This window comes from Rhipicephalus sanguineus, chromosome 9 (assembly GCF_013339695.2).
Source record: "Rhipicephalus sanguineus isolate Rsan-2018 chromosome 9, BIME_Rsan_1.4, whole genome shotgun sequence".
Classification (NCBI taxonomy): Eukaryota; Metazoa; Arthropoda; class Arachnida; order Ixodida; family Ixodidae; genus Rhipicephalus; species Rhipicephalus sanguineus.
In genome coordinates, this window is record NC_051184.2 from 32,114,193 (window position 1) to 32,141,011 (window position 26,819).

The 26,819-nt window shown below is 46.1% G+C and overlaps 1 protein-coding gene across 2 annotated transcripts in view; it reads left to right on the top strand.

The window, feature by feature from the left end:
- The first annotated feature begins 2,241 nt into the window (after window positions 1-2,241).
- Window positions 2,242-26,819, top strand: part of LOC119404925 (inaD-like protein) — a 30,088-nt gene continuing 5,510 nt past the window's right edge. The window contains exons 1-8 of one of the 2 annotated variants that reach the window (XM_037671618.2): window positions 2,242-2,359; window positions 3,320-3,474; window positions 8,439-8,542; window positions 15,032-15,115; window positions 18,071-18,197; window positions 20,607-20,685; window positions 21,364-21,394; window positions 25,631-25,750. In XM_037671618.2, coding sequence (XP_037527546.1) covers window positions 3,345-3,474; window positions 8,439-8,542; window positions 15,032-15,115; window positions 18,071-18,197; window positions 20,607-20,685; window positions 21,364-21,394; window positions 25,631-25,750 — 675 coding nt within the window. In that variant the 5' untranslated portion in view covers window positions 2,242-2,359; window positions 3,320-3,344. Of the gene's footprint in view, window positions 2,360-3,319; window positions 3,475-6,684; window positions 6,934-8,438; window positions 8,543-15,031; window positions 15,116-18,070; window positions 18,198-20,606; window positions 20,686-21,363; window positions 21,395-25,630; window positions 25,751-26,819 lie in introns of those variants that run through there. The other variant, XM_049419120.1, reaches the window with a different exon arrangement.

The following is a 26,819-nucleotide window of genomic DNA, read 5'->3' on the forward strand; positions in this document are numbered from 1 at the left end:
CTTACTCGCGTGTCTTTCATTTGACTTTCGTCCAACTCGTCTGGGTCCCAGCGCATGCAGGCAACCCGGGTAACGAAGCAGCCCACAAACAAGCTCGATGACTCGTATGCCGAGTGGTGGGCCAGACTACGGAGCACGGCGGAGAAGCAGACGAACCACTCCTCACATTTCACGACATTACGCAGTATTTCAAGCTAACAAGTCAAACTAAACCACCCCCGCACCCGAAACTAAACAAAGCGCAACCAGTCACTTGGCCGCGACTTCAAAACTCACTCATTCCCCTCCCCTTACATCTATCGACAGATCTACACAGCCCTATTCACATGTACTCGCGCCCTTCGCAAGACACAGGCCGCGACCCTGGACCACATCATCTGGGGATGCAGCAAGGACCCCCCCCCCCCACCAGACCTCCTATAGGACAATCACCGTCAAGTGAGGCACAAGCCTGGACGCCCAGCTCCATTCCATCAAACACGTTGAAGAGGTGGCGACCAGGCACGGCCTGACAGCCATCTCTTCTTAGGAAATCGACGGCTTTCCCAAAAAAAGTTGTTTACTACCACTAAATGATGCGTAAGCATAGTTTATCGTAGCGAAGTCAGTTGTTGGAGCCTTCTCAATATTTTCATGGGGCCGCTAAATTCAGGTGGGAACGAACTACCAGCGAAGCTGTATTCGCATTTCTGTACACGCCTGTCCGCTCGTTTCTCCAACGTGAGCGACTGCAGACGGTGGCGTACTTCCTCTGACTCATGGTCTTTCGACGTATTCCCCGCTTTTGCACGGTTCCGCTCTCGCTGTCTGTATCCGCGTTTCTGCTGTCGACACCTCTCCGACTCGTTCACTTTTTAACTGCGGAGCCGTTTAAGGGACCGCCCTGACGTCGTCTCGTGCCTCGCGTTGGCGTCACGCAGTTCCCACGTTTCATATACATAAGCCGAGCAGGGTGCACATTTATAACGCCAACGCTTTCTTGCCCGCGAACTCCAGCATCGCCGAAGGGCTAAATCGTTCTGTTCAATGAGGATTTTAAAAAAAATGTCGCAGTGGCTTAGCTCGGCTATGCCAGGATAACGTAGCGTTAGCAAAAGTCCAGCTGATTATTCTTAGCTTTAATGTTTGTCTAGGATCAGCTTGATTACCATGCTTACTGCTGCTCCAATGACACACACATGGTATACGTATTATGTGGCACATGTATATTTATTTTGCCAGGCAACTACTTCGGGATCCGATGAGTTAAGCTTCTCTGCTCTTCTGCACCGTTGAGCAGCATTTGCGCTCTCCTTCTCCATGGCTAAACCACACTGGCAAACGCCAGTCAGAGGCGCTATCAAGCAGCTCCAGAGCAGTGTCAGATGGCGACTGCACAGCGAAGGCGATTAGCTGCGCGCGCGCCGGCGCCGGTACGTCTACCTCGGCTACGGCATCACTCCTCTGGAAAGCGCAGACCGGCGGCAGCGAGTCGCGCGCGGCAGCGGCGGAATGCGCGGGAGGTGCCGGCTCCGATGCGTCAGCTGTGTGACATAACTGATGCTCGCGCATGCGCAGCACGGCTCTTGAGGAGCCACGCGAAACTGGCTTGGCTAGGCCAGTGTAGCTAACGCTACAAAAGAAATCCTCCTTGGTTCTGTCCGAGCCAGCGATGCGACAGCGAAACGCCAGCGTCGAGAGATAGACGCAGATCTACGGAACAGAGGAGCGGAGGCTAAACTCTAGCACCGGGAGATAGACGCGCCGCGCTCAGCAGCAAACAATAGAAAAACAGTGGAAAGGAGAGCATAGAACACAGAATAGATAATCGCAAAACGAATCAGATAATCACAAAAAAAGAACAGAAAGGGATATAAAATATCGCTTAATCACATGAAAAGAACAGAAAATAGCAGGAAAGAGCAGATGAACACAAGATAAACGCCAGGGAAACACAGGCGAATCAATGGTTCGATGTTCGTACAACTTTCACTTGGTGTATAACTGGCTTTGATTTTTTGTTGGTCTTTATTTTTCTTTTTGCATACATAAGGACGTGAGCTGGGATGAATCGTTTTGAAGCAGTTTCGCGGAAGTGAGAGTACTGAAGTGCCTTCAAAAATAGGAAGGAAAACGCGCAGTGGACCGCAATCGTCGGTCGGCTAAACTTTTCTACGCTGATTCAACTGTACATGCCTAAATATATAAACTGTCCGACGCAACGATGCCTCTTTCGTAACACCTTCGTGTATGGTTTTTCGACAGATGCTGATACAACGTGCGACCGGGCGGAACCTGACTGCGTAGGAACCCGAGGCGGGACAACGGCGTCAGCATCGACGGAACCTCCCTTGCCGTGCTGAGATCGCCCAGAATTATGGTAATGAGCCTCAATTCACTCGTCCTTAGTATGACCGCGTCACTTTACCTTGTAACTAAAGCTGAAGAGTCGTATTGCACCCGTAAATTATATTGTAGTAAAGAGAAGACGACGGCGCAGTAAACAGGCAAGCGTCAATGGTAGCCACGGGACGCGAGGTCGCGCTTGCCCGGACTTTGGCTGTTGGACGCTCAACTTTTGACGCTTGTACGCAGTGATATCGCAGCGAACCCGTATATGACTAGGTTACGGCGGATAGCATCCGTAGACAAAACACAAGTAGAACAAATTTCGGTGTCCTTATCCCCTTGCCTATCTCGCCACTGCCGATGCTTCGTCCGCGAGTGTCGCGATACTCGGGCGAAGGCACCTCTCAGCAATCGTCGTGCCCCTTTGTTTCGTAACGTAGAGATCGCGCTAGCGCCGTTATCAGCAATTTCCGTTTGGACTCGCTATGGGACGGATGCGTGTCGTTCGCTCGGAGGAAGAAGAGCGAGAATTGAATGAACGCCAGCGCGCACAGAAGCACGAATGCACGCAAAAACGACGCGAAGCTGCTGCCGCAGAACGTGCAGCCCACTGAGTGGTGCAGCCGTAGCCGCTGGCTTCATTTGCTTCCATCTGTACAGTGGTAGAAGGACTTCGAAATTTTTAATGCGTTAGCGTTAGGATAGAAAACATGGCAAAAAAGTGCGCGAGTTTGCGTAAAGCCGACTGGTTGTTCGTGACAGGCCTGCCGTGTTTTCTTGCATAACACCGGCATTTCTAACCAATGTTGACCGACTTTCGGCTAGTGTTGCCCAGCGCGGGGTAGTCTCGGCTTTCAATGTCACTGAAGGTAATTAGAGGTAACTAAAGGTACTCTAAACTCGTTTCTCTCGCATTCAGGGCAAATTACCGCTGTTATTGTTGTTTTTCTTTTCCTGTAACATACTTGTTATGCCTATTCTTACGGTGCAGCCTTGTGCGCCTGGTGCGTGTCAGCATGACGAACAAGGAGAACTACAAGATTGCCGACGCTGATGCCCTGTTCGACGCCGTCCAGCTGTACATCGACTCGACGCCACCGTGCGACCAAAACCGGCTCTCACCGCGGCACGCGGTCTTACCCAGGGGTACGCGCCCTCGACTCAATTTTCTTGTTTTTTTCTCTTTTTTTTTAGTATTTTGGAACTATTGCGAAGCATTTTTGTAATAAAGGGAGCAAACACGGATACACAGTAATAAAATAATACGCGCGTATCACTGGCGCTTCCGCCTGACTTCACTGAACGGTTCGCACACTACAACGGCTCCCCTTAGAAATATAGCCGCAATTTCTTTTTTCTGCGCGAGTTAAAACGCAATAGAAGTTACACTCGCGGAAAATAAAGCGGTGTGTTTTCTTCTGCGATATACTTTCGTTCCGGGTCCCGGTCTGATTTCTGCAGTCGACAAGCCAAACAGCGAACTAAGCAGATGACGGGAATCGCCAAACACCAGTAGCGTAGTCCCTCGCTCTCTCTCTTTCTCTCTCTTCCTCTCGCTCTTTCTTTACGACGTAGGCCAGTAGCAAAGCCACCATCCTATTCTAATACTATTTCTCCCTCTCTCCCTCCCTTCCTTTGTCTCGCATTCTATTATATTGTAATACCATTTCGATGCCCTTTTGTTAGGACGGCTTCTCCTTAGTTACAAATGCTTAACAGCAAAGCAAGCTTTACAAAAAAAAAACGCAGCGCTATCATTTCTTTTTTTCTTTGTGCAAACGATGCTAGGGCAGTTACGAATTATGGAGAATTGCAGGAATGCGATGACCTGGATCCGAACTGTTTCTAGCAAGCGCTTCTTCCCGCGAGGCACGAGAGGGGCAGAGAATAACGCTTACGAAACACGCTTTCCTTTGTTCAATCGCCGTCCGCCGACGGCCATTCGATAATGCGTTTCCTCAAATCGGTTCTCCACGTCACATGATATTGTTTTCCGAGACATTGAGCTCGGAACACGCGCAATGTCTTCTAAACTTGGCCATCCGCCACTGTAAACGATCACGACGTCTTCCTTTTTTTCTCTCTTTTTTTTCAACTTTTACGGATCACCTAAGCGCACGCGATTCGCTAAGGCCCATCACTCGAAACGGCTCGAACGCCAGAAGCACACCACTGCCTCGCTAAACCGATTGTTTCTGTTTGCAAAGGATTTTTCTCGGAAAATGAGATTTGTCGTTAGAGAGAAAGCACTCGGCGGTCCTTGCACTTCCGTTTCTGTTCTTTACTTTCGTAATACTTAACACTACACGCGGTACATCGGCGTCGTATTTGAAAGGAACCAAGAACATAAAACGAAGGAAGGAACGGGAGAGAGAGAGGAAAGACACGGGAGTAAACCAGTCTAGAAAAATGGGTATGCTACCCTACACTGAGCAGAGGCATAAGGCAGCTTATGCGGAGTGATTTTTTTGGAACTGACCAATTTCCTTGGGCTGTACGTTTGTTACAAATTATCCGATTTTTTTTAATAATAAGGCTTTATTTCTTCTGTAACATTACAGAAAGGTGGCAAGAGCAAAAGGCACCAAGGCCTGACAGAGGCTCCTGCTCCGTTCACGAATTTGGTTGCAGCGAACAGATTATTTGTACAATAAAGACATCTGGTACATTACCATATTACAATATAACAAAATATAACAGCAAATGACACGAAGCAATAACACATTTGTAGAAGTTGAACACATTGTCCGTTTCAGTTATACATCACTAACATCAGTAGCATTCCAGTAAAACATACTGGAACATACTGGAATAATACGGTTTGTTGCAAAATATCCAGGAAGGATGAAAATTTAATGACCCGTCCCCGTCCCATTTTTTGCATGCAACGCCAGAAAAAAAGAAATAACTAAAACCGCGATATTCAACGAAATTCCGTACAAGAGTGACTGCATACAGTTGAACTCAGAACAGTTTCCTATTTGTTCTTTTTTCGACGTTGCACATCAAAAAACCGGACGGATCATTAAGTAATTTTTCATCCCTCTTGAACCTTTGCCCGCAAACCGTAATAAAATCGGATAATTTTTAGCAAAACTACAGCCCAATGAAATAGGTCAGTTCTAAAGAATCACCCTATATTATTGCGCATATGACTCTGCTGAGTAAATGATCGGCACAGGTTTTCATAACATTTAAAAGCCCAATTAAGAACCTTACATAGCTTTAATCCTTCATTTGTTTATTTGTTGTTGTTTTTTCTGTTTCTTTTTCTTTCTTTTTTTCTTTTTCATCTCCAGCTGAGCCGCTGCACTTTTGGGCCGTACTCCGGCATTTTTTTTTCCTAATACCAACCTGCATTATTTACTCACGCAGCACCAACTACCCTTCCCAAAAATGCAGTAATGAAGAACATTAACTTAATAACGTTTATCACATCGCACTACATTGGAGTTCCATAGAGGTTAATCCTCTATGGAACTCCTCTATGGCTAATCCTCTATGGAGGTAAGCCAGAAAACGTGCAGAAACGATGGGCAGCTTCGAATTCGGCGCTAGCTCGTCGCAGCCCTCATGAACATTTCTGAAGGATCAGCTCGAGACGAAGTCGATATTTTATCAATAAACTGGAACCACGCTGCCACGCAACCAAGGTTTCAGCTTAGAGGGTTCTGATAACATTTTTCTGAGCTAAGAAAGCTGCGAGAAGAGCTGAAAGAGGGCGCAGTTGGTTATACATGGTCTTTGGTAATCGTGCTCTAATGTACTCGTGTGTACTGGACACACAACAGGGTGCGCAAACTACAAACTGCTTATTTCACAAAATTCTTTCGTACGCATGTGTAGCACTGAAGATACATGGTGCAAGATAAAGAACAGCACATTGAACGAGAGCACGCTAGAACTCAAGTTTCTAGCATGAAATGAATTTCTTTTGGATAAAGACTAATTGATGGTGAACTGACGCATTCATCGGCACGTGCCTGTGTTATCATTGCGCTCCGTGTCGTGGTGTGGCTAGTCCATCCAAGTACGTTACAGCCTGGTTACACAAGACCAAGAAAGCTGCGAACACGCTGAAGTACGCCATTTTCATGGCGTTTAATGGTTTTAGAACGAACTCTGGCGATAGAGGGAAACTGAAAAGCACCTGAGTTTACTGTACCACTCTAAACACACGCATACACCCCCACCTCGCCTGTGAGAACGCCGCAAGCTGTGCCTCCCCAGCTCTATAAGCGTTGTGACCAAACTTAGCAGCACCCCTTCTTCAAAGCGTGAGAAAGTACCAGACGAGGCGGACACCGTTCGAATTATTTCGAACGCTTCGCGCCCTCCTCCCACGCCTCCTCCGTAGCTTCATCTTCGATACCCGCCGTTGCCGGCCTCTCCACAAACATTGCCGCCGCCGTGCTCGGGGCCTCCATTTGGGAAATTTCGGCTGCCTACGTCATCCGCTTGTTTGCCGTCCTAGATTAGAAGGCCGTTAACATGCGCCGCCCTGTTTGCCCTCTCGGCTGCTGGAAGCGAACGACGCGCAGTGACGACGATGCGTCGACGACGCAGACATGCTCAGAGGTGTTTACAGCCGACAGCGACGCTCCTGTAAGAAACGCCACGTCGGACTACATTCACGCTACAAAATAGTGCAGCGAGTTAGTTTGTCGTTACTCTTCTTGCAGGAACGCTCCCGAGTGCAGCTAGTCCAGCACGTGTTATGTGATGTGTAGATTGGTTGACTCAAGGCGACGTGTTAAAAAAAGTGGGGGGGGGGGGGGGGTGCAGTGCGCTTTTATGGGTAATATCGTGCCGTATGTCGTCTCCTGTCTTCTTCTGCGTCTGTGTTTTCTGCGTTACAAGTCGTTTCTGATGTTTCTTCTTATTGGAAAATCAACTGCCTTATCAGAATAATCACTCCGCTTTTTTAAGTAGATCCCAGCGTGACACCTTGATCAAGGTCCGAGCTTGCTAACTAGAAACTTGTGTAAAAGCCGTTAACCAGGTTAATCGCCCAGCATATGTGTCTAGACTTTCTCGTGTCAGGTAATCCGAACAAAGGCAGAAGTTCAGGAGAAGGTGGAAGCTTGGAGAGATGAAAAATGTTTGAGCAGTGGGTGTCGCTGGAGCCGAAGTTTCGTCTTCGAGACAGTAACTGCCCTGAATGCAGGACCACTTGTCGAAGCTTCGACTCCGGCGACACCCCCTGCTCAAAAATCTTTCATCTCGTGTAAGGCAACGGTGATGAGGGCGACGCATTGAATCAGATTTATCAGTCCATTCTAAGTGAAAGCAAGTACTCACTCACATGAAAGAAAAATTTTATTGGGGGAGAACAACATTGAAAGCTAATCAGTGCGATTGCTTTGAAAAGGCGCTAGCAATCCTTCAGAAAGCGTCGTCTTTCAGTCAGTAATGTGTTTAACACGCCACTGCGGTGAACGTGGGGCATGTTATTTACCGCGGCACTCAATAGCGCATGCAGTAGAGGTTAGATCAGACGTAGACCGGACACTCGTCTTCAGTAAATCACAGCTATCCAAACGCTTCACTAGTCGTGTGTGTACATGATGCCGAAAACTTGTCACGTGCTCACCAGATATATGGATCACTGAAAAAGTTCGGGAGCAACTTTATACCCTGACTGTTTACGGTAGGTTGTCACGTTATCACTGTGGTTTCTTTTTTAATTTTACATAATTACGTTGTTTTTCTTTCTTTTGAATACAGTTGCTTCGCCTCTTTCTGAGAAAAAAAAAACAAGACAATTTGTAAGTCTTTCCACTTAACATAACTGCAAGTCATCCTAAGCTTTTGATTACGTATAACATCTAACATCAGATAAAGTTGTACAGCTGTACCAAGTTTCATTGTACCATTAGTGGCACTGCCTGCGCCATTGCTGGTCTCAGTGTCACTGCATGTATCGGATGGCGCAACACGTCTGAGACGTTTTGTTCGTTGGTCAAGAGCGAACCATGGTCAGTGGGTCCCGTACGGAATTACTAACTTTCATCTGTGCATTAAGGAGCAGTTCCAATAACGTATCGGCAGGGAAGTGCAAAACAAGCCTGTCTTATATTGTGCTCGCTTTCTTTTCTCCACGACTGCAGCTGCCCTCAGCACTGTGCAGGACTTCGTGGAAACCACGATAGTGCTCAGGAAAGAGCGGAACGAGCTTGGAATAAGTATCACGGGAGGCAGTGATACTTACTTGGTGAGTGTGCCGTCCCCTCAGTACTTCTCAACAACTCACTATGCACGATACATCATGTATCTTTGACGACCGAGGTTGTCCTTATAAACGTGGCAGAGTGATTACCTTCTTTCGAACCTTTAACCGCAGGTCCAACAAAATTACAGCTTAACGATACCACTTCTACCTAAGAAAACAGCCCTCCTCGTGTGTTTACACGTGAACAGGCGTGCGCAAGTGGGGGGGGGGGGGGGGGAGGGGGGAGTATTTCCCATACATTGACTTAGTAGTCTGCGCAGCGATGAACCTTCGCCCGCCTTCGCCTCCCCCCCCCCCAAAGGGGAACTGTGCACACGCCTATGCATGTGAACAAACCATTAATTTTAAAAATCGCCAGGCTTGCGCGGAATACGCAGCAAAGTCACAGAGAAACCTGAAAGAGCGGCCTTTCTGGAGCCCTTTGTAGACTCTCATGAGGCAATTAATACAGGTACGCATGCGAGGTACCCACTACGCTATAAATCGTATTTTTTAGGAAGAAGGGAGCACCCAGTATGCCATTATTAAATAGGAAGCATTTCTTTAGGCCTAGGCCAAGGAACTTAAATTGCTGGTTGATAATAAAGTTTATTCCTCCTCCTTAGCGAAACCAAGGCACTTTGAGCGTTCCCATCTATCTATCTATCTATCTATCTATCTATCTATCTATCTATCTATCTATCTATCTATCTATCTATCTATCTATCTATCTATCTATCTATCTATCTATCTATCTATCTATCTATCTATCTATCTAGCCGCCCTACGTCTAAGTGCTCTCGGGATCGCCTCCTTAACTTGGTGTAGACCAAAAATGGCATGGGAAGGTAAGAGGGTTTGAGGAATATGACTGTCTGGTCATGACATGAGTAACGTGCAAATCTTGTCGCGTACGCCGTCAAACCCTTCCCTCCAGACACGTGTGGCGCATACCCATTTACCACGGGCCGCGGTATACGGGTATGCGCCACAGATGAATGGCAGTTTATATCTACTCAGGAACGGCGAGAACAGGCATTGGTAATTTAAATGCGAGAGCGTTAAGAGAAACCGACATCGGCAGCGTTGACCTGACGGATGCAAAGAATAAAAATTAGTACCTCAGCAGGAATCGGACCCAAGCGTTCTGCGTGGCAGTCAGGTATTCTACCACAGAGCCACGCCAGGTCTAGAAACTGCTTTGGAAAACCACCCTATGCAGGCGTAATGTCGGTGCAAAGTCAATTGCGGTTGTAGTGCTGGCTACGTAATTTTATAACAAAGCAATAAACGCCACATATGTACTCCTACGATACAGGCGTCATGTCAGGTTAACGTCAGTTGTGGTTCCAGTGTTGGCTCCGCTTTTATAGCAGTCTAATAAACATTATATTTGTATTTGTATGATTCAGCAAGTTATATTCAAGCGTTGCTCGACCACGGAGGAATACGCTAACGAAAATTACGTATGATATTCACGTCATCGTACCGTAAAGTGCACTTCATTTCGATAATACCGACGTATGTGCTCTAACGTGAGTGCTCACGTTGCGTCAGAGTTACCCTTTAAACGCCAGTGTTGTCGGCGTGCATGGATAGCCCACGATATGCCCATAACTACTACACTTACAAAAACACGTCGGTCCACCTCGTAACGCTTGGTTTAAAGCCGAAAAATGTGACATAGAACTGCTTCGCATGAAACCGATTCCAAGAAGGCGGGAGATCTGCCGAATATTTTGTCATTCGGCGGATAATCGTGGTGGTATCTGCTACACATCTGTAAGATATTATGTGCACTCTGTTGATGCTGCATGTGGCTGATGACGATGAATAATTATGGCTGACCCCTATGTAATGGGTTGAAAGCATTCAACGGCCCACTCGTTGCGCAGTTAGCATTGCGCGACGCCTCGATGTTATTTTACTCTACTGCCACTCTATATTACATACCATATTTACTCGAATCTAAGCCGATGTTTCTTTTTTCGAAAAAACGATGTGCGAAAGTGGGGGGTCGGCTATAGTTTCGAGTACAATTATTAAGTTTTTTTTTGCCTTGCGAATTTCGGGGGTTGGTTTAGAATTGGGGCCGGCCTAGATTCTGAAGCAATAATTATTATGCCTAAGGGCAGACTTTCGAAAAAAAAAATACAGTAGGTTAACGCGATTCCTTGCCCGACATGACACCTGTATAGTCTTTTTTGCAAAGGAGTTTCAAGCACCAGCGTGGCTCTGTGGTAGAATACTCGACTGCTGCACAGTTAGAAGAGAAACAACCTAGCACAACTATCTTATACAGATGTATAACGGGAGCGCCGCAGTTCAGGGCGCGGATCTTGTATTTATTCCTATTATCGGATACAACTTTGGAAGTCCGCTGCATTTCTTCCTCAAAGGCGGATGCGCATAAGCCTGCACCAATGGGCGCTCATTCCAAGCTGACGTCATGAGCCGGACAGCCGGTGACCCCGCCTTCGGAGAACATTGCTAGAACATTGACCCCCGTATTCTTAAACGCACCTTCACTCGAGCCTTCGCCTCGACTTGACCAAGTCAAGGCGAAGCGCCCTCCTCCACTCAAGGAGCCGCTGGGTTTCAAGAACGCTCCTCGGCCTTTCCTTCGCCAAGGGACACTTTGCCAACGCTCCCTTGACTCGAGTGGCGTCTGATAACGAGAATATTCCTAATGTGGTTAGGAAATAGCTGTTTCTGCTCAATATTTATGTGCTTTTCTTAGTTAATCTTCTTTATCAGTCGACGTTACGGCAAAATACACGCCTTTAAATCTGTAGTGTAGCTTCCGTAAGCTTGAGCCGATAGAGTAAGCGAAACCCCCGCTTGAAATCTGGCAACAGTCGCATCCCGGCTGCTGAAAGAACAGCTGATTCCGATGTGTCTGCTGCTGATCGTTTCCACGCGCTTAACTTCTTTTATGCCGCATGCGTCTGTTAATCGCTGTATATGATTACGGCAGTGTCTACTTGTGTATTGTTCGTGACCCAGCTTTCGCCATGGTGACTGACGAACTACTTGAGTGATAGCGAAAAGCAGGGCCCATCGCACGGACGATTTGTCGTTTTGTTTAGCTTCCTGCTGCTGAGAGCCTTCTGTTCATTGATACAGCTGCAGAACGGATAATGCGGGTGAGTCATTTTTACATACGATCACATTATACTGATGTGCTTGGTGAATTCGCCACCGCACTGTGTGCAGGAATTACTTATCGTAGGTAAATTTGCTCTCGATGCGGAGTGCTAGCATAGTCCATAATTACAGGAGCCTGTGCAATTGCTATTTTCTCATTTCATTTCTTGAGACATTTAACGCGACACTGGTAGTGGTTCCGCTTCGTTTATTTTACAAATGCGGTAGAGACTGCTCGCAGCTGCTACTCATAGTTATCAGTGTCGCGTTAAGGAGTGCGTATGCTATGCATGTGGTAGAGCGTTCAAATTAGACTGTAATGCAGGTTGAGGAAAGCATTCGCTTGTGTTTTCTCCACTATCGACGGAAGCAGTGTTTTAAAGTCGTTTTTTTTTTTAATTGGCAGCGTATGTTGTCGGTTAACTTGGACTGATGTGTGTTTGGTTTCTTCTTAACAGCGTTTCTTGACATCAGGTATACTTTATGCAAAGTTTTAATATTCGGATGATGCATAAGTTAGCAGTTCATTACTTCCATAAACGTTTTTCTATTCGCCGTGCATTTGTCGATGTACCTAACGTGACTAATTCTAATGGACGCAACGGCCATATTTTAAAATGTTTGTCCTGTCTTTTTTATTTTGGAAGCGCAGGCAGCCTCTAATTAGTGCACGAGTGCCCTGTGTACTGATGTTTTGGCATTCATTTGCAGTTCGTGACCCCTGGGAATACCTGCTGAGGAGGGCGTCGGCGTCTGTGCTGTATAGGGACGCTTTGGCATTCCAGAGCATCTTTTGTTATTCTGCACATCACGAGACTGAAGCCGTTTCTGCTTTTTACTGCTGTTCTGCCTTAACGACGACCGTGTGGACACACTCAACCTGGGCGGATGTGTTGCAAAGAAGCAGAGTAGTTTACTCTGCTGATTCAACGAAGACGACAGCACCGAAATGGTGAAAGATTCTGAAGGGCCTTGCAGTCATCGCAGCTACTTCTGGTCACAAGAACCGTGTAAATATTTGTAAATATACGCTATCAAGCAAAATCAGCTTACCTACCTGTTGGAACCACGCCACCTCCCTTCCATGGAAGAGGAACAGTGCTGCATACTATAGAGTGTGTTTGATTGTTGTAGAACTGCTTTTTCTATATAATCAGAGCAGATGAGGTTTTTGCGATACTGTCTGAACACGAAAGCACAGAGAAAGCTCTAAATCAATTGCAAAGGGTAAATGAATTTTTATTATATGTGCTTGATGAAGAATAACGTAGGTGACAAAATACAAGTGTGTAAAGCTGCAAGCTGTCCGTCAATAAAGCATATGCAGCCTACATACTGTCATGAAATTCGAGCTTGTAGGACATCATAAAGAAGATACAGGTGGTAGCCACACTAGTGTGACTAATCCATGCAGTGCAGCTATTAAGTGCAGCTTTTCTTCCTTTGTATACAGTCATGTGAACGCTGCAAATACTGCACATTTGTAAAGAGTGTTGGTGTATCTTCTAGTCTCAGCAGCCAGATTCCTGCACAAAAGAAAGGGGTTATAAATAATGAACATAGTACTACATCAAAGCTGCATTTTTCTTTACTTCTCGTTCTACACACATTCTTCAGTACTTCTCGCCTTGAATAACAGGCATGTCTTTTGTTGACTTAATGAGCTTTCACTATTTTGATACATGCTTGGGCCAGGCACTTGTGCATCTGAACAGACGTATGGCTATCCAACGCCCATTAGCTTCATTATATAATGGCTCAAACGTCTACAATTACACTGCGTGTCCTATTGTTTTCTTAAAATTTGCCGTCTTTGCTTAATTAGAAGCAGTGTTATTATGCTTGAAAATAAAACATTCATTCATTCTCTGCTGTATCTTTTGTGTTTTGATACGTTTCACGCATTTTTGCATACATGGGGGTTTCATACTGCACCAGCACCTGGTTAATTTCATATAGCTAGGCTTGGACATCCATAGATATTGTGGGCTACATAAATACTGTATAACGAAGCTACGAATTACGTAGTTATAACTTTCAATACTAGCAGCTGCACACTCGTTGTACCCATTACATTGTCTTTTGTTTTCCATAAACCATCCCAAATATGGATCTGATCAAACACAGGAAAAATGTGAAAAACAAAATACAAGAACGCACCTTCACGTTGATACAGAAGATCTCCTTGCAGTGGTATGCTTCTTTGTATTTCGGTTAGGGTAGTGAAGATTTACATGAGCGAAAGCCGCTCAGGCGTACGGTGAATGCCGGCGCATGAATAGTCAGGTACGCACCCATGAAGCTAGCATGAATAATTCACCCATTAATTGGAGAAAAGTTCGCTCTTTCACTTTCCCTTCGCTATCGCGCAGTCTTTCGCACCGGGCTTGAACTGATGCGGCGTAAGGTCTTCAACTAAATACACATGAAAGCACTGGCGACCATAGTAAGACTTGGAACACTCGCACGATGACTATCCGAAAGCAGGTAATCCATTGGCTCATGCACGGAATGCAACACATCACGGCACAAGAGCGCGGTCCTCTTGACATCATGCCCGCCTCTCTCGGAGAGCCGTTGCCGAACCACTCGAAGACAGCGCCATAGTAAATGCGCACCTTCACTGTCGAAAGCAAAAAGGCAGCGGCAGGGCGGCAGCTTGATCCATCGGGAAATGCAGAACAAGTGAGCGACGCACCGCATGGATGCCACGCTGACCGTGGCCTCCGAAATGGCGAGCGCGCGGCCCGCTATCTCGGAGACCACGCGCTGACGCCGAAACTTCACTCAAGGAACGATTCAAGGTAGCTCCCGCGCTACCTTGACAATCTCAAGTGAAACACTCGAGATTTCCTCAAGTCGAGGTGCGTTTCGAGTGAAGGGCGATTTGTGAATCGGAAAACGGCCCTCAAGGAGCGTTTCGAGTGAAGGGTCGAGTCGAGGAGCGTTTGTGAATACGGGGGTGAATATTGCAAGAAGTAGTCCCAATGAGAACATTGGGACTACTTCTTTAGTCGCGGAGGCGATCGGCTGTCGCGCTTCGGTCGTCTGGGCGGGGCTTCTCCGGACTTCTTAAGTTGTATCCGACTATAGGTTGTAAACGACTATAGTCTCTCGCGCGCGCTTGCGCGTACCATTCAACATGTCGTCGCGTCCCTTCGTGACAACATAGTTCATCATTACGAACATTGTGGCGGCGTTTGTAATTAACGAGCCAAGTTACCTGTGTCGTCGTACCACTTATTTATTTATTTATTTATTTATTTATTTATTTATTTATTTATTTATTTATTTATTTATTTATTTATTTATTTATATCACACTGCCTCATGCTCATCCTTCCAGGAAGCCATCTGCGTCAGTGAAGTACACAGGGACGGTGTCGCCTACCAGGACGGTCGACTCAAGAAAGGTGACGTCATCCTTGCGGTGAGTGCGCAAACAACAATTAAAAGTCTGATCGGCTGCTTGCCTTGCGATGCGTTTTGAGATTTAAGCGTGCCATCAAAATTTATTACTGCACTCCTGCTAATTAACGAATGATTTCTTCCATCAAGTTATGTTTGTAGTTTTAATGCAACGCGAGTACTGATAAAAATACGTAATTGAAAACTGGCACTGTCCTTGTTAGAGACCCTCAGCTTGAAAACGTGTCGAATTTTCCTACCGAATGTCAGCTTTTTATATTTTTTATATATTTTAAGAAATTATTTTGTTGACCTGCGGCAGAAATCGCAACGCTACTGCTGGAGGTAAACTGCTCAAAGAGGCGGACATCGTGTAACAAATTGCAGTAAATATGACCTAAAGCAAGCTCTAACTGTTTCGATTATAACTAATCACTTTAGCAAACATGTTGCGACTGGTCAATTCGAGCATGTAGGTGTTCAATGCGCGTTAACATGGTAGAGAAAGAGAGGGAGTAAACATTTATTTGGAGATTAGCGTGAAAGAGTTCTTTCATTAGCCATGGTGGTAAGAATTCTGCATTTAAGCATCACTGTTGAGATAAGCAATGTTACATTTACAATTCATTTTTTACCCTTACTTGGTTAACGAAATTACGGTGCTCGGCTGCTGACCCGATGGTTGCAGGTTCGATCCCGGCCGTGGCGGTCGCATTTCGGTTAGGCTAAATGCTAGAGGTCCGTGTACTTGGATTTAGGTGCACGCTAAAGAACACCAGATGGTCAGAATTTCCGGAGCCCTGCACTACGACGTCCTTCATAATCATATCGTGGTTTTGGGGCGTAAAACCCCAGATATTATTATATTAGTTAACAAAACGCTCCCTTAAGCAACGTGCAACATCGTAGGGACGTCACAATAACGCCAGATGGGGCTAAGTATAGAGGCATCTTTTGATAATGTGCTCAACTGCTCTGGAGTTGTAAACTTTGCTGCCCTACCCGTCACGCCTTGATTAATTAAGTAATCAATTAATCAATTAATGCCCGTGTTCGCACGCCTACCATTTTTTATCGTGTCTCGTATCTTCGTATCTAGAACTGACTACTACAGTGATCGGTCATTACGGAGGTGCTTGCTGCAATAGAATGAAAATACGTTCGTGCAAATGACGGCCTTAATACCATTTTTTTACGTCGTAATACTCAGTGACGCGTAACTTATGTCAAGCTTCGGAGTTCGGATGAGGACTTTAAAAAAATGAACAAAACGCAAGTTTACTACTCGTCGCCTTTACTGTCGCCCCAAGAGAAGCAGCCGTCATTTTATCTGCCTTCGTAAGGTAAATTACGCGACTATTTCTCAATCTTTCTTCATCCCACTCAATGAAAACTCGTAAAACTTGGGCAAACGCGAGGACTGACGACGAGGCTTCCTGCGGTGTTTTCTGTTGCGAAGTTATTGTAAGCTGCAGTAGTATTGAAACAGCTGCAAGTAACTGTCATAAAACCCGGGCATAAAAGCAAGCGACGCGAGAAGAGAGCCGACAAAGATCCTAGCAAGCAGCAAATGAATCACTGAACTTTCTTTTTATGTTTGAAAGAAAGCGAGTTACGGAAATGCGACTGCGTGATGCCTCCTCCAATGCGAGCTCTCGTGTCGCACCACTGTTCCCCTCTTTATGGCTCAGTCATTATGGATAAAAATTTGGTAGGGTTATCCTTGTGTGATTGTATGTGGCCCTAAGGGTTTATTTCTACGAGCAAGAGCTTTCTTCGCCAATGAAACGTTAACCATGATCATTCCCCGCTATCGCATATCCCACAGCCGTATATCCCGTACGCACACGTACTGCTAATTAAGACCTTCCCGAAATCTCTTTGCCTTCAAACGGCAAGGGATTGGAACGACCTTCCCTCCCACATCGCCATTTTAACTAATTTCACTCAATTTAAAACGGCTGCACAGATTCATTACTTATCATATTAACTGTGCACAGGAACTGCTGCTCTTTTTTTTCCCCTGTCCATCCCTCATGTAGCATCCGTGTGGGGACCTAGAGGTAGGGATAAAATGAAAGGAAATGTCTTGACAGCGTTATGAAGTTTGATTTACTGGATTAGTACATTTACTGACTTGATGTGTAAATTTTGTGAATTCTATGTGTTCTGTGGGTTCGACGCAACACTCGAAAAATCACGATCCCACATTTCGCGCATAAGTGGCAGGTTTTTTCAGTTGGTTATGTACATGCACTTTAATGCGTGCGCTCATTAGTCGCTTGTGGTTTTGTTTGTTTTGTTGATGTCTTTTCTTTATATTTTTTGTTGTATGCGTAGTGTTACCCGACATGGCAGCTTACCAGATACAAGTTGGCCCGCTGAGGAGCTCGAGGACGCGGGTTCAATACCTGGCAACGGCGACCGCATTTTGATGGCGCTAAATGAGGGAACACACGTGTGCTTAGATTGTAGGGACATGTTAAAGAACCCTTGCTGGTCAAAACTAAGTCGCGCTGGCCCACTAATGTGTGCTTCGTAATCATATCGTGCTTTTTAAAACACGCAAAACCCCCAGAAACTTTATTAATTATTAAGACTTCGCGTGTTATTTACCCGTGCAGTCTGAGTGTGTTCAAAATATAAAGGGAGATGAGTAGTTTAAACTTTCGTAGCTATGTATTGCCACATTCGGCTACAATATATTATAGCCTGTCTCCCAGCATGAATGCAAATAAAAGAGAAAATGAGACGAGGACTGGGACCTAAATGGCGGTAGCTCGGTGCACACAGCAATACGTGACTCCAAAAAAACGTTTAACCACGGATAGAATGCGCCACTGACTTGCCGGGGCTCGAAAAGTCTGGAGTGTCACCACCACACCAGTGTTTGTCGCCTTCTGTTTATAGAACGCCACGGAGCGGTCTCAAATTATATACTGCTACGGTGGATCACTGCGACTTGTTGGTTTTGCAGGTGAACGAACTTTCCCTCCGAGACGTGTGTTCGACGGACGCCGTGCGGGCTCTGAGGGAAGCACCGTCACCGGTGAGGCTCATGGTGCTCCGGGAGAACCCGCAGACGCTCTTCACAACCACCGAGAGTGAGTAGTAGGTCCCTCATACTGAAGGGACAAAATTTCACAACCGTCCCTTATGCGTTCGCCTAAGACGGCTCGAAGGCGAAAGCCAACTTCTTTTTCTTCTCACTCGATCTATTGATCCTCCCCCGCGCCTCTCCGAAAGCTTTCTGTACCTAATGTGGTTTTGCACTGCCTCCAGGATCGGAGGCATTGCTAGCTTTCTGCACGTGACCTGGTTTTGCACTGCCTCGGTGATCGGCCCACCTATGACGAAGCGACGATGTCATGCGATGATGTCATCTGATGTCACGTTATGTGACGTCAGTATGACGTCACAAATTTTACAGCGAAAGCTGTTATGAGATCATTTCACCGGCCGTTTTTGGCGCCGTAGTTGTCCGCCGCCGCCGCCGCCGCCGGTGTCCGTAACCACTATCGCTCGAAATAAGAAAAACAAACGAAATAAGAAAAAAATTCCAGGATGGAACGAGGTTCGAACCTGGGCCCTCTGCGTAAGAGCCCAGTATTCAACCTCTGAGCCATGCCGGTGCTTGAAACTGCCTTGCAAAAAGACCCTATACAGTCTTCATGTCGGGAAGGAACCACATTAACATGTGTAATGTAGCGTGGCAGAAGAGCAAAATAACAACCAAGTGTCACACAATGCGAATTCTGTAACCAGGCGTCACACAATGCGAATTGCGCAACGAGCGAGTTGTTGAATGCTTCCAACCCATTACAAAGAGATCTGCCATAATTCTTCATCGTCATTAGCCACAGCATCAACAAAGTATACATAATGCCTTACAGGTGTTAAGCAGATACTACGGTTCTGCGCAGAATGACGTGTCGATAGAAGGAAGCATCCCAACATAAAACATAACGACTGTTTAGGAAGGAAGCAGTGGCTGCTTCCTTCCTTCACAAAAATTACGATTTATAGCATAGTGGGTTCCGCGCAAGTGCACTTCTATTGGTTGCCAAGGAAGCCTATAAGCCTCCCATGATCCATTTCCTCGGGGTCTCATTAAGTTAATTACCTTTCTCTATCTCTTTCTCACGTTAGCGTATGTTATAAAGTGCGGTGGGAGAATGAAATAACGACCGGGCGTTACACAATGCGAAGTACGTAACTAGTGGGTCATTTAAAGCTTCCAACTCATTACAAAAGGCTCAGTCATAATTCTTCATCGTCATCAGTCGTCGCATCAAGAAACTGCACATAATGCCTTAAAGATGGTACCTCGCTTCTCCGCAGAATGACGAGTAATGTCACGGTGGGTGCTTCCAACTTCACAAAAATGATCGTTTGTGGCGTAGTGGGTACGTTGCTAGTGTAGTTGTATTAGTAGCCACAAGACAGTTTATAACGGGCTCTAGAAATGCCGCTCTTCGAGCTTTCGCTGTGACTGTGCTGCGCTTTCCGCGCAGGCCTGGCGTTTTTTGCGATATGTAACGTTGTGATGAAGTCACATGTTGACGTCCTCACGTGATGATTATTTTTTGCATCACTCGTGTCGACACCACGGGACGCCGACGCCGCCGACGGTCAATTTTCGCGTTTGATGAGGCACCTAGGCCTTTCGCCTAAAAAGTGACAGCGTCTTTAGGCAATGCTACGGAGAGCACGGGCGAAAGCCTATGCTCTCACGAGAAACTGAATTATTTTCGCGTTCTCAGTCAATTCCGTTAATTCTTCTGTCCCCCTTAATTAGGCAATCCTGCAGGACACTCAATTTCCGGAAGGGCGTGTGTTGGCCTTCTAGACGAGTTTTCTGTTTAATTAGATACACCAACTTGGTCAGAAAGTGGAGGCGTTTAGCGTTGCCTGCTCATCATCGCCATTGGTTTGATTAGACGGGCAGCACAGCTCTATGAGTGAGAGTGAACTTTAATGGAGCAAGCTCATCCTGCCTACACACGCTCCATTCTAGCAAACTTCATTTTTTGTTCCACTGGAGCTAGGATATTAGCGACTATGTGCTATGCTCACGTCGCATTTATTTCATTGGCACGTTTACCAACGTACAGTATAGCGAGCAAAAGTTTAGAGACCACGGTACCATCAAAAATAAAAAGCCCTCATAGCAAGCGCAGGATTGCTTTAATGCATTGCATTGGCACAACATGTCCGCTTATGCTGCACCACTCGATTTCAGTCAACATGCTTAGGCTGCAAAGAAAAAACGTTATTTGCGGAACTGGTTGGTCTCTAAATTTTTGCTCGCAACCGTACAATTTAAATGGAACCGCCCATGTGAAACAATTGTCAGCCTGAATATTTAGCGCTAGATCTCCTCACAGCTGGCAACACCCCACCCCCGCTTTACAGACAGTCCTTAATAGCCAGGTAACTCGATTGAGGCTGCATTCCCTTGCTTGTATAGCTAACATTTGTTCTTTTTATTCTTTATTGATTTCTTTTCACAGAGCCTTCAAAGTTTATCACAGTGGAGATGCGAAAAGCAAGCGTCAAGGACCGCCTGGGAATTAGCTTCATACAAAGAACGTGAGTACGCGCTATTCGCCGTTGCTAACTTAACTTTACTTAACTTTGAAAGGACTGCAAATCTATCCCTCTCTTCCTTATTTTTTGTGAATCTACCGCATACTGCGATTGTTCCAACGCGAATTTGCGCACTTTTTTTTTTCGATCTATATACTGGCTAAACTACCAGGCTAAACTGCCAGGTTACTTGCAAATCTCGTTGCTGCTTACCACCGACAAAGTTCACGTCATTCAGCAGAACTTTGAAGTAGGAGCACAATATCCCCGTGCAAGCTTAACGTGTAAGGTGTCGCGCTGCTAAGCTCTAAGGCGCGGGTTCGACTCCCGGCCACGGCGGCCGCATTTCGATGGAGGCGAAATAGAGAGAACATCCGGGTTCTTAGATTTATGTGGACGTTAAAGAACCCCAGGTGATCGAAATTAATCCACGTCCCCCGCTACGGTGTGACTTGTAATCATATCGTGGTTTTGGCGCATAAAGCCTGAGTAATTATCGAAAGAACTGCATAAAGCGCTGGCTACTAAGGCGGTAATACGATAAATCAACCCTATTAGAAGAAGGAAACGCGCACGAAACCGCCCGGTCACGCTTCGCATTGTCTTCTCCTTTTAGACACAACTAGTTCTTGCGTAATCCTAACGCCACGCTTTTTCCTTATCTTTTTTTTCATCTTTCAGAAATGGACGGGGGGTCTTCATCACGTACATCGTAAGTATCATTCCGCACCTCGCTCAAATTCCATTCGCTAGACGTAATCTCAGACGTCAACGAAATTTTTATCGGTAGGGTGGAAAACACTCGCGTAACATACCAACAGCTCATTATAGACGATAGGCATAGCATGTATCATCGTGTCTTTACTACTGCCTCTGAGTGACTGTAGCGATAAGTCTGCGCCATAATTCGAAGTCATCAAAAACTCGTTTTCTGGACGCGTCGCTCAGCGACAACGCTTTGTAGCCATGAATCGTGTTCGAAAAATGACAAAATCAAAAGTTTTTTTACCCCGGATTGCAACTATGTTTCTGCATTTACGACCTGTAACTTTCCATCACAAAATAAACTTACTTCAAAGCTACCTCTGGTTTCTGCGCTCGCTGTGTGACAAAGTAATTCGCCGATTTGGCAGTCGATGCACCAATTTCGATCAAAGTTCTTGCAACTGAAAGAAAAAGTTCTACCGGCCTTAGATGCAAGAAAGTAATGAAAACTCGTAACGAGGACGAAGAAGAAGGCACATTCAGTCACACACCGTCGCCGGAAACAGATAATTCGTCGCCGGAAGCAAATAATCAAGCAGTTCGTTTTCTTTTTTTCTGTTCTTGGGTCGCTTTGAAAATTTATAGGTATTATCTTAAATGCACATAAGCGCTCTCTTACGGGGCTATTAAATGGGGAGAAATCAAGTACATGGTGAGTAGCACGTTGATTAATGTACAAATAACAAAACCGACGCTTCCAAATGACTGACATAATCACTACTACATGCATGTATATTCTATACTCCATCTCACCACTACTTTTCAGCCCTACCAAAGCTACGGGATGTAAGCAAGCCATATGCTTGCGCTGCAAAATGTAATTCCAGATATAATTACCTTACGATACTCAGGGTTGAGACATTTGCGCTAGTTTAGCATGTGTTACATCGCATCAATGAGTGATGTGTTTATTCTTTATCACATTTACTTCGTGTTGCTTTAATTGTTGTATCATTAACTGCCGGTAACTGTGGTTACAAATCAACATGGCAGTGTCCATGAAGACGCGACCACCCGTTTCGATCTGAAGTTGCACTTGTTACTTGCCCACAGAGCTGACAGCAAGAAATAAATGGCGAAATGAGCCATCGCGCGCCATCTCATGACGAGCAGCAGGTATGTTTTGTCGTCATCGGCGAGATCGAACTTTTGGTTAGCCACGCCTGCTAAGCCTAACGTGCCGAACATTTGATAACGGTTCATGAAAATAGCGCAATATAGTCACGAATACATTGCTGTCGAAGCGTCACGACGTGAATATAAAGCAAATACATGCGTCAGTTTGAAACTTACGGGCCACAGAGCGCACGACGACGACGTGACAAATTCCAGGCGGACGGCACCAGCATCGATGGGTGCAGCCATGTTCTCTTTCTTTTTTTTTTTTGCCGTCTGTTCGCTTTACCAACGCCTACGCACAACGCGGGCGCGCAGACGCCATGGGGACGCTGAGCAGACGACGCGGCGCGGATGAATACATCGCGAGGGATTTTCGCCCTTCTTATTGGCTACGGTGCCCTGTATCCTCCACAGTGGGAACTTCTGAGATGGAGTATAGGCACTATTGTACAAAGAACAATGCGTGGTAGCTATGTCACACTCAATCTAAATCATGTCTGTCTAAATCTAAATCCTGTCAATCTGAAGTCTGTCTGTCACAGTCAATCTAGATCCGCGCCCTGTCTGTTTCCTTTACCTTGTCCTTTGTCCTTTTTGCCCCTGTTAGTTAAGTCAATGTAAATCAATCCAAAGTCAACACTACTGCAGCTTCGGCTAACTGTAAAAATGGCAAGCGCCCTGCTTATCCGCCTCGTGCATCGGTATGGTGGCGCCACCGCTCAGCTAAGGCGGTTGTACCCTCTCCCAACCCCCCATAGGATCCCATGCATTTTGAATGAAGTTTGCGATTTCATTGCGCAAAAACAAACTAGCGCCATCTCTCGACAATACGCCACACCGACGACGCCACACTTCCTCTTGCTTGCACCACACTTCCACCGATACGCGATACTCCTAGGTGCCCCTCTCTCCACTTTCTTTTATTTCTTTCGGTAGCCGTGAGAGCGCGCGCTGTGCACTGTGCTGTAGCGCACCCGACAAGACCGGCTGGGCTCGTCGCTTTCGTCGCGTCTTCCTTGAACGTTGCAACGTTAATATTGTGTTAAGGCGGTGGCCACACGTCGGACGATGAGCCCTGATTTCGTTCAGCTGCCATCTCATCAACGGCAATGTTTCAGACGCCTCAGTTGTGTACTTTTGTCCGTTGGTTGCGGGACAAGATGGCCTCCTGCAAGACCGCGTTTTTCCCAGTCAGCTGTGTGCGTAGTTCTCGGCGTCGTAGCAGTTTGATGACGCGAGGACGTCAACTGGTGCTACATCGTGGGAGCCGCTGAAGTGACTGCAAGCTTGACGACATTGTGCTAGAATATTCTAGCGTACTGTACGCGCACGATTGTGCTACACTTAAAATACCGCGCTTGGCCTCGCGCGTCAACCTGGTACGCCTGTGTGCAACAAGTGTGTTGTTATCGCTGTTGCGTCGGTTAATATTTAATTGCAATTGGAATACCGTTTTGCAAAGGTAAGTGAAGCTGTAAGTAGTTGTCCTTCTATATGCTCGCTACTCCACGAAGATTACTTCTAGAATCGCATTTTATGTTGAGCTGCACGTACCAAAGGAGAATCTAGCATACGAGATACACTACACGCGTGCGCACTTCCTGTATAAATCTGAGTAATGCCACGCGTGTGCATTTCCTATATAAGTCTGAGTAATGCCATGCTCAATTTAAAGCGCATGTGTTAGAGGATTGTGGCTTCAATGGTGAAAGTGATTAGATATTCTGAAATATGTGATTGCAATGCAGTTAGAACTTTCTCATATGTTAATACGGTCTGTGAACAAAAAAAAAACGCTGCGTGAATGTTTGTTGGTCATTTGCTGCAGTACTTTTACGCATTATTATGCAGCTGTGTGACGGCTGTTAAAACGTTCAGCAAGTTAGATTTTGGTTTTCTTGGCCTAGTTGAGTGCTACGAGTGTTGGGCGAAGATAAAATCGCGTGTCTTTTGTGCGTTTCTTAAGCAGGCATACAGCCGTAATAGTCATTGTTGTTGTACTGTTTGGGGTGTTCAATAAAACAAGAATGCTGTTTTGTACTGCAACAATTTTTATTTCATCTGTGTTAACAGATCACGCAAACAACTTGGACACATACACGTAAGAAACGTACGCAGTGCATCGCGCGCACGCATAAAAAAAACGGGCCTGTCAGTTTAAAACAAATAATATAGAACAATCGACGTAACAGACGGCATGGTTGTCTAATGGAGCAGCGTCGGCAGTACAAATATCAAACCAGAACGAAACATGAATAGAAAAACGGAGAGTAACAGGCGCTTTGCCCACGGCTTCTATGAGCCGCGCATATCCACCTATCGCCACCGTCCGCCGTTGGTGGCGCCACCAGTACCACTGAAAGCAGCAGCGCACGAGGCGGATAGCTGTGGAGTGAGAAAGGGGGAAGGTTACACAACACCATGGCCTATTTATAGGCGCTTCGAACAAGGCAACGAAATCAAGTCGTTCAGGAACAGTTTCAGTGCAATGCGCGCGATGACGGGTTATTCGAATCTCACTTCGCTTGTCCAGTGAAATACCTGGCGAAGCGCGAATACGTTATTGTTTAGTAAGGCGGTGTGATATGGAACATTCCAGTCGCGACACATATCAGCGCACCACGCCGAACAAACGACAGAAAGAAAACGAGATAGAAACGCAGTGTGTTCGCTTCGCCCTTGCTTGTTGTGTGCTCTGTTGGCACGGCGCGCTGACCGCCATCGTGACTTGGCACGTGTGATCACGTCGACAAAACACCACTCGTGGGCCTTAAAAAAACACACCACGCAGTGATGAATGCTGCCAATAAGTGTGCGAAAAAGTGCGTGAAGTAGCAACGGGATATATATAAGACGGCAGCGTGATAGGTCTTCTGGTTGCGCACGCCGTTTTAGCAATCTTCATTTCGAGTGATGTGAGAAACGAAAAATAATACGGTGTTACTCTTGCGTATAGTTCGTTTTAACTTGTATGTTAATAACGTGTTGTTCTTTTTTTTAAAGGATGCATCGCACCAGGCACATCTGCTGAACAAGCGTTCGTTTCTATAATTCCCATTTACAGCAACCCGGAAGCATCGCTGCACGGCACGGCCGCCGCGTCATGCAGGGAGACCAGATACTCGAAATCAACGGCCAGAACGTGCGCGAGAGCAACCAGAAGGACGTCGCACAGATGATACACGTGAGCCTGATGCCTGCCGCAATGCACACAATTAACGCGAGAACGTATCACCGAGCAGCTGCGTGCAAAGGACAGGCGCATGATGTAAAGACGACCGCATTTAAAGAGATGCACACTACGTAATATGTGGAGTGTTGATTTCATTTGATTGGTTGAATGAATGAATGAATGAATGAATGAATGAATGAATGAATGAATGAATGAATGAATGAATGAGTGAGTGAGTGAGTGAGTGAGTGAGTGAGTGAGTGAGTGAGTGAGTGAGTGAGTGAGTGAGTGAGTGAGTGAGTGAGTGAGTGAGTGAGTGAGTGAGTGAGTGAGTGAGTGAGTGAGTGAGTGAGTGAGTGAGTGAGTGAGTGAGATTTTGCTCAGCGGTGGCAGTTTTCCGAGGAGAAGCTTTTGATGGCCGTACGCAGATGTGTAGACGACCATACCAACGCGTTTTAATATCCCTTTTGAACAATCTAAATCGGACCGGGCTAGATGCTCGTCTCTAAAGCGCGCGAGTTGTGAAGACTTCTGACGTAGTGCAACTGTAGTGCGCATGCGCGCATCGGACACCGTGTACTACACGGCGTGCATATGTATAGTGTACGCAGGACGCCATGCTTATCTATTACAACTCGTACTACAGTAATATAATCTACTTCTCTCTATCCTCGTCTCTTCCACTTCCACTTATCTCGGCGAAGAGTAGCACGCTAGAGAGACGCTCTCCACACCGACCTTTCCTGGTTGCTCTTCATCAGATTCTCTTCCACCCCCTCCTTTACCTGGACACCCCAGCCCTATCGTCGTTTGGTCGATGGAGGTCCCCGACGTATGGACGGCCGCTCCGCGCGACTGTTTAAATTCTCAATCTCTCTCTTCGCCTTTTATCTGCTATTCCATTACCTGTGGCGCTGGGCCGTGGGATTGCGAAAGACAGCGCCACCGTTCTTTAACGCTAAAGTGTTTTATGTCGGTGTCCTCCAAAGATTCACTGACGTCAGATCCGTCACGGAAATGAAGTTCGTAAAAATGCACATGAACAGGTCACAAAGAAAAAAATGAAATTTTAACACGTTAC